Source organism: Artibeus jamaicensis, unplaced genomic scaffold (assembly GCF_021234435.1).
Source record: "Artibeus jamaicensis isolate MK-2021 breed Jamaican fruit bat unplaced genomic scaffold, CSHL_Jam_final contig_2259, whole genome shotgun sequence".
Classification (NCBI taxonomy): Eukaryota; Metazoa; Chordata; class Mammalia; order Chiroptera; family Phyllostomidae; genus Artibeus; species Artibeus jamaicensis.
Genome location: NW_026521468.1, coordinates 664,251 through 672,245, shown reverse-complemented (window position 1 = coordinate 672,245; position 7,995 = coordinate 664,251). Strand labels below are relative to the sequence as shown.

At 53.8% G+C, this 7,995-nt stretch overlaps 1 protein-coding gene across 1 annotated transcript; it reads left to right on the top strand.

Moving 5' to 3' along the window:
- The first annotated feature begins 920 nt into the window (after positions 1–920).
- KRT35 (keratin 35) lies at positions 921–4,433 on the top strand. The gene is made up of 7 exons (XM_037129738.2): positions 921–1,391; positions 2,196–2,278; positions 2,468–2,624; positions 2,733–2,894; positions 3,189–3,314; positions 3,777–3,997; positions 4,286–4,433. Exons 1-7 carry the CDS (start codon positions 921–923, stop codon positions 4,431–4,433), a joined length of 1,368 nt encoding a protein of 455 aa, XP_036985633.2.
- The last annotated feature ends 3,562 nt before the right edge of the window (positions 4,434–7,995 follow it).

Here is a 7,995-nt window from a genome sequence, read left to right as displayed (position 1 = left end):
AGTCCCGACAACTCCTGTAGCAGAGCTAAAACTCTGAAGGCCAGGCTCTCTGTGCCTTTCTGAGGGGGCCTGGGAGTCAGGAACACGCCCCCCGGCCCCCGACAGCCAGAAGGAAAGCGTCTCCACCTCTCAGCTGGGCCTGGGAAGACAGAGCTTCCTATCTGTGGAGGGGCCGGCGGGCCGGTCCCCAGGGAGCCGAGCTCGTGTCACTTTGGCTGAAGCTGAGGCTGCACGAGCAGAAGGGACCTCCTGTTGAGGGAGGCAGTGGGATGTGGCCACTGAGGCTGTGCTGTGTCCAGGGCGACCAAACGAACCATTTCCCCCCGGGGCCTGAGGGCTTTCCAGGGACACGAAGCTTTCGGCACTGAACCCAGAACAATCCTGGGGAGACCGTAGTGGCTGGGTGCCCCGGCCCGTTCTCCTGAGCCTCTGTGTCTCCTTGGCCTTGAGGCCCTGCTTTCCTGTAACAACCAGGCTTGCTCTTCCGACCCGAGGCCTCCTCTACTCCCTCGGGCCCATAAAAGAAGACAATGCTGGAGAAAGTCAAGGCCGTGGCAGGACGCCCACACCTCTTCACGAGGCCAAGGGCTGGGCCCTGATCACAGGCCCCTTTGAAGGCCCCACAGAGACTTGGTCTTCCCAGCAACAGGGGGTGGTGGAGACGAGTCTCCACGCAGCCGCCAGTCCAACGGGGCTCCTTTTTTACAAGGCCGGGAAGTGTTCACAAAGCTAAATAACAGGTTAACGAGGAGGTATCATAGAAAGTGGTATTAACTTTACGAGGAGAAAACACTTTGTCTGGCCAAGGCCGACGCCCACTGGGGCAGAGATATAAGCCCCGGTGAGGAGCTGGACTTTTGCACTGGGGGGCGGGTAGCCAGCCTTGAAGGTCTGTCACTTGTGTCCTGGCTGCTGAGGTCATGGCTTCCAAATGCCTCAAGGCCAGCTTTTCCTCAGGGTCTCTCAAGGGCCCGGGAGGGGGCTACGGGGGCTCCGCACGAGTGTCCACCATGTACTCCAGCAGCTCTTGCAAGCTCCCCAGCCTCTCCCGGGGGGCCCGGAGCTTCTCCACGTGCTCAGCGGGGCTGGGCAGGAGCAGCTACAGGGCTGCCAGCTGCCTCCCTTCTCTCTGTCTCCCGTCTGGAGGCTTCGCCACCAGCTACAGTGTAAGCGGGGGCTGGTTTGGGGAGGGCATCCTCACTGGCAGCGAGAAGGAGACCATGCAGTTCCTGAACGACCGCCTGGCCAGCTACCTGGAGAAGGTGCGGCAGCTGGAGCAGGAGAACGCCAGCCTGGAGAGCCGCATCCGCGAATGGTGTGAGCAGCAGGAGCCCTACCTGTGCCCCGACTACCAGTCCTACTTCCGGACCATCGAGGAGCTGCAGAAGAAGGTAAGGGGATTCGAGTGGCGTTGGCTGCCTGGGGGGCTGGTGCCACCTGCACTGGGCTGGAAGCCAGGACACCTGTGGTGGTGGCCCTTCTCCCAGGGGGCACTGCAGGGGTCACAGGGCATGTTCACACCGTGGCCTCGTTTGCTTCTCCCAGTAATCTTGTAAGGGAGGCATCGCTAGCCCATTTAATGGATGAGAACACTGAGGCGCAGGCTGGTTCAGTGACTTGTTTAAAGTGGTCCACCTGGCAGTGTGTGGAGCCAGAACATGAACATAGGCTCTATGAACTGACTGTGTCACCTTTGGTACCATAGCCCAACTCGTCTCTGCCCACTCCCTCCTCCTCCTTCTCCTTCAAGGTAAGGGGATTGAATTTGATGAGTTTGGTGCAGGTCATGTTTCCTAGACCTAGTCCAGGAAAGGAAAAGCCTGTTAGAAGTTTCCTTCTTGCCCAGCCCCCATCTCCTACAAGTCTCAGCTGTCTGCCGAGAAAGGCCATCTACGACCAAGGAATCACAGAGCAATGCCCTTGGTAGTAACCTGCCCAGAGACCCCAGTGGCCTGGGCAAAAGGAAGACAAGAGGGTCTTTCCTGTAGCATCTCCACAACTCCCTCTATTTCAGATTCAGGTCACAGATGTGTTGGAAGGGACCTTAGTAGCATGCCCAGAAGCCCTCATGGGGGCTCAGCTGCTGAGAGCCCAGGGATGGGCACTGCCCTTTGTCCAAAGGAAGCGTATCCAGCTGGGGGCACCCCACCCTCAGAATGTCCTTTCTTTCTCTGAAGTCACTTTCCCTCCTCCAGACTCTGTGCACTAAGGCAGAGAACGCCAGGTTGGTGGTCCAGATCGACAACGCCAAGCTGGCCGCAGATGATTTCAGGACCAAGTGAGTGTCTTGCTCACCTCTCAGGGTCTGGCAGAGCTGGACATTGTCCATGTCTAGACTCAGGGTTTCAGCTTCATTAAGTCCCTGAGGCATTAAGGTGGACACACAGCACCAGGCCAGTCTGGGGTGGGATCTGCCTTAGATACAAAAAGGGAATGTGGCTTTAGGTGTCCTGTATGTGCCTGCCAGGTATGAGACGGAGGTGTCCATGAGGCAGCTGGTGGAGTCGGACATGAACAGCCTGCGCAGGATCCTGGACGATCTGACCCTGTGCAAGTCCGACCTGGAGGCCCAGGTGGAGTCCCTGAAGGAGGAGCTGCTCTGCCTCAAGAAGACCCACGAGGAGGTGAGTGTGGGCCGGGAGGTGAGCACAGGGAGCAGGTAGGTGTGGGGAAGGAGGGAGAGTGAGGCAGCCGGCTGGGAAAGTGAGCACTGACCCCAGTCTGTGCCACAGGAAGTGAACTCTCTGCGCTGCCAGCTTGGCGACCGCCTCAACGTCGAGGTGGACGCCGCTCCGCCTGTCGACCTCAATCGTGTCCTGGATGAAATGAGGTGCCAGTACGAGACCCTGGTGGAGAACAACCGCCGGGACGCTGCCGACTGGTTCAACACCCAGGTGGGCACCTGAGAACAGCCTGTGCAACAGGGACGCCCCGTGGGCCACCCAGGATCGGCTTGCAGCTCTGGACCAAGAAACCTGTGTTGGAGACCCAGCTCCGTTTTGACTTCACCAGGCATCTTGGGCAGGTTGCTGTCCTCTAAGCAAGGAAGTCCTCAAGTGTAAAATGAATGGTTTGGCCTGGGTGATCTGGAAGGTCCTTCTTGGCTCATGACCCTAAGTGGCCTCTGTTAGACCTCTGCAGTTGTGTCCTCAGTCATCCTGACCAGGTCCTGGGTATGTACGTTTCAGACCGAGGAGCTGAACCAGCAGGTGGTGTCCAGCTCAGAGCAGCTGCAGACCTGCCAGGCGCAGATCATCGAGCTGAGACGCACGGTCAATGGCCTGGAGATTGAGCTGCAGGCCCAGCAGAGCATGGTGAGTCCCGAGGCTGCTGGGGACCAAGCCTCGCTGCATGTGAAACCTCCAACTTCCATGTTCTGACCACAGAAGGCAGGCTCTAGTGGTTCAAGTTCTGGAGTACCTGAGATTTTCTATGTAGGGCCCAGCCCCCATTCACAAATGTCCAGTGGTGAAAGACAGGAGGCCTGTAGCTACCGACATGTCCAGGCAGCTGCTCCTGTATTTGCAGAAGCAGATTCTTTCTGAGTTATTCAGAGATATTATTCATAGATTTACACTCTCTAGACCAAGATGGCTACGGGGGCTAATTGGTGCATCTCAAGCAAGAAGTCTGACTGTGGTTTGCTTTAGAAGAAAGTGATTTTCTGTTCTTGGATTCTGAGGCTACACTGAGACTCAGATGGATTAGGTGTATCTTCCTTGCTCCTCCTCCCATCTCCAAACTCCTGTTTCTCTATGCAATCCTTGCTTTTACAGAGAGATGCTTTGGAATCCACCCTGGCAGAGACTGAGGCCCGCTACAGCGCCCAGCTGACCCAGATGCAATGCATGATCACCAACGTGGAGGCCCAGCTGGCCGAGATCCGGGCTGACCTGGAGCGGCAGAACCAGGAGTACCAGGTGCTGCTGGACGTCCGGGCGCGGCTGGAGGGCGAGATCGCCACGTACCGGGGCCTGCTGGAGAGCGAGGACTGCAAGTGAGTATCCCTGCACTCTCTTACCTCCTGGGTACAATATACAATGTTCTGGGAGGCAGCACAGGGCCTGGGCAGAGCCCAGCATTCAGAGTCAGGAGCCTTGGGTTTTAGTTCTGGTCTTATTACAAATTCAGCACACGAACCTGGCAAGTCCTTTGTCTCCCTGGGCCTCTTGTTTTCCTTTTGGTGAAATGAGAGGGGCAGGACTAAGTGATTTTTAAGGTGATCTGAGTTATTAAAAACAGCAACTGGAGAAGCATACTGATCTGCTCTTTTTCTTTCTCTTAGGCTCCCCTGTAACCCATGTGCTCCTGAGCCCTCGCCCCCCAAGTCATGCCTCCCCTGTCTCCCTGCAGCCTCCTGTGGCCCCGGTGCAGCCCGCACCACCTGCAGCCCCCGCCCCCTTTGTGTGCCCTGCCCAGGAGGCCGGTTCTAAGAGTGACTGGTCCAGAAAGTCAAGGCCATTGTCTCCAGGGCTTGGGCTTGGCCACTACTGAACCCTAACCCTAAAGCCCAATCCCTTCTCTTTGTGCAGAGCCCAGGGCCTGGCCCCGAGTGGCCTCGCTGCAAACACATGCCATAAAGTTTCTCAGAGCCTGTCACTAAGGCTGGCCGTGCCCGAAGGCTGCGACTCCTCATCATTTCAAAGGGGGCTGGGGGGCCTCTGTTCTCAGGCTGCCTCTTGGGTCAAGATTTTCTTCTGGGTGCTGTTTGAGTGGGTTCTGAAATGCAATGGAGGGCTCCAGAACAATAAAGTGCATTTGCTCTGGCTCGAGATGCCTAAGTAGCACCGTTCAGGATCGTCAGCGTGTGTCTCTGCTGGGCGAGATGGGTGACTCCTGGGCAGATGAATGGGGTATGTTTGACCACGTATGATGCTGGGGACGACAGGGTCCCAATGCTCCTTGTTGGGGTGGGTAGAGGTCTGTAGTGGGGCTTTTGCTAAGCTTTCCTGGTGAAGACCTTTCTCCAAGAGTCCCATGTGGTGACAGATGTTACCAAGCCCCTCCTACCATTCAGTATATGTGGTCACCCTGGGGTCCCAGAGGATGGATAAACCTGGGACCAGTACAATGGGAAGCACCTTGGGGCCACTTTATTAGCTCACGTCTGTGGTTCTCAAAGAGCAGCCATGTGAAGTCCCACACCAGTGTGCTTTTAGGAGTATGTTTACACCACCCCCACTCTCTATTGCAGCCCCCTTCACTCAGCCTGCCTGTCCAGCAAACCCCCTGAACACCCACACTCCATCAGAGTCAGGAGATATGAGAGGGAGCGGCCATCGTGACTTCCGCTCAGAACCCACTCAAACCCAGAGATACTCGTCCTTAGGAGGCTCATGGTGTGCTTGTGTGCCCTCGACACCTGATAAGGCACAGGTGCTTTTGGGTACCAAGGCATCTCAGCATAAAAGTGGGTGTTGCCCCACATCCTGACCCAAAAGGTCTCACCTGTGTCCAGAATGTTCCCTTCACTCCACCCTACTCCAAACAGACAGTGGCAAACATCAAGTCCCATCAGTCCCGATGGGAAATGCAGGATGATGGTGAGACTTTCTGAGATGGAAAGGAAGGCTGGTTGTCCCCAGATGGCTGTGGGCTCTAAGATGCCAAGAACACATGCAAAGGAGCTTCAGTGGTGTTGAGAGTTGTTACAACATCCAGGATGGAAAACAGATTGGGGAAGGTGCTAGGTAACCCTAGGACCCCACCTCTTAGGGGTGTTCCGTGTAGTTCACCTTGATTCAGCTTTAGAATCCTCCCTTTTCCAACCCCCTGTACAAAAAGGAGGCCCGGGGCTTTGGCTTCTCCCAGCCCTCTCATCCCTGTCGCTCAGCATCACCTCCAATTTGAGCTTCTTGGAATGCCTTGGCTAGTTCAGCGGAGGCCCAGCCACCCAAAGAGGTTGGTGGTCTCAGGATCATGCAGTTCATTCAACATACCCCCCACTGAGCACCTTCGGGCCAGTTGGTGAGTTAGGTGCTTAGGGCAGGACTGACCCTTGTCAGAGGGAGGTCTGGGGATGGGCAGGGAGGAGCCCACTCTCTGCCTCTTTTCCTCCCTAACTCGGTGGTGGGAGGCCAGCCGAAGGGGGTTGTGGTGTTAGAAATGATGAACAAGGGCTCCCGACATGGGTCAGACTGGCCTGAGCTCACTGCTCGGTTCCACCCACTGCCTGGGAGACCTTCTGCAGGGGCAGGTCTCAGTTTCGTCATCAGTAGACGAGAACGTGGTGTTGACTGTGTTGTCAGGTCCCTCCGGCTATGCCAAGCTCATGCTGAGTGTTTGAAAACTGGTCAATGTGTGGAGTTGCTATTCTAGCTGGACGCCTGGATTGCTCTGGCAGTGGGCATCTATCCTTCCCTGTCTAGGGTTTCATTTCTGAGGTCTCCTTCCAAGCAGCAACATCCAGGGCAAACCAGGCCAGACAAAGTGAATAAGTAGTTACATGACTTTTTAGCTAATTCTGACTCGGAGCAAAGTCAGTGGGAGAAGCCACAGCCAGTAAGCGGTAACGCATGTTCTGTAGAATTCAGGGGCCTGTGTTAACAGTTTTACATAAGCCACACTCTTCCTCTTTACCGTGTTCTTTGTCATGCAAGTCCCTTCCAAATCCATGCTAACTCCCTCCAAGATGGAGGTAGCCAGGTCCTGCCTTGAAATACTATCTACATTATTTGCTTGGGCTTTTTAATTGTAAACTGTTTGCATTTGGCCAGAGGTCCTCAGCCCTGGCTGTACATTGGAAGGACCTGGAGAGCTTTAAAGTACACAGATGACTGATCTGAAATCCTGAAATCCTGACTTCAGTTGGTCTGGATTATGGCCTGGTGTTTGGGTGTTTAAAAGCTCTCCACGTGGTTGCAAGGTACAGCCAGGGTTGAGGGCGCTTTTGGCAAGACAGCTGAAGGGGGGCTCAGGGCAGCTCTGGTGTGGACCTCATATGACCTGGTCCCCACAGTGTACTTTTGACTGTTCTTGGTTTTGGCTTCCCCGCCCCCTCCTTCAATTTCAAACATCTGTACTGAATTTTTAATTGCAGCTATCATATATTTAATTCCAAAGAGCTATTTTTAAAAATATATTTTATTGATTATGCCATTACAGTTGTCCCATTTCCCACCCTTCATTCCACTCCATCCTGCACAGCCCCTTTCCCCCACATTCCCCCACCTTTAGTTCATGTCCATGTGTCATAAGTTCTTTAGCTTCTACATTTCCCACACTACTCTTGCCCTCTGCCTGTCTATTTTCTCCCCACTGTCTATGCTACTTATTCTCTATACCTTCTTCCCTCTTCTCCTCCCACTCCCCTGTTGCTAACCCTCCATGTGATCTTCATTTCTATGGTTCTGCTCCTGACCTAGCTGTCAGCTTAGTTTGATGTTGTTTTAGGTGTGATTGTTAACTGAGTTTGCTGTCCTTTCACTGTTCATATTTTTATATTCTGTTTCTTAGATAAATCCCTTTATCTGCACTTTATCTGCCCTTCAATTCTAAATGAAAGCTTTGCTGGATAGAACAATCTTGGATGTAGGTCTTTGGATTTCATGACTTGGAATACTTCTTTCCAGCCCCTTCTTGCCTGTAAGGTGTCTTTTGAGAAATCAGCTGACAGTGTGATGGGAAGTCCTTTATAGGTGACTATCCCCTTATCTTTTGCTGCCTCTAGGATTCTCTCCTTCATTTTAATCCCGGTTAATGCAATTATGATGTGCCTTGGTGTGTTCCTTTTTGGGTCCACATTTTTTGGGACTCCCTGAGCTTCCTGGACTTCTTGGAAGTCTATTTCCTTTACCAGAATGGGGAAGTTCTCCCTTATTATTTGTTCAAATAAGTTTTCCACTTGTTGCTCTTCCTCTTCCCCTTCTGGTACCCCTATGATTTGGATGTTGAAATGTTTAAAGATGTCCTGGAGGTTCCCAAGCCTCTCCTCATTTTTTTGAATTCTTGTTTCTTCTTTCTTTTCTGTTTGGATGTTTCTTTCTTCCTTCTGGT

Coding starts and splice junctions, on each gene's coding strand:
- KRT35 (XM_037129738.2), top strand. CDS start 921: ATGGCTTCCAAATGCCTCAAGGCCAGCTTTTCCTCAGGGTCTCTCAAG. Junction 2,895..3,188: donor CCGACTGGTTCAACACCCAG/GTGGGCACCTGA, acceptor TGTACGTTTCAG/ACCGAGGAGCTGAACCAGCA. Junction 3,998..4,285: donor CTGGAGAGCGAGGACTGCAA/GTGAGTATCCCT, acceptor TCTTTCTCTTAG/GCTCCCCTGTAACCCATGTG.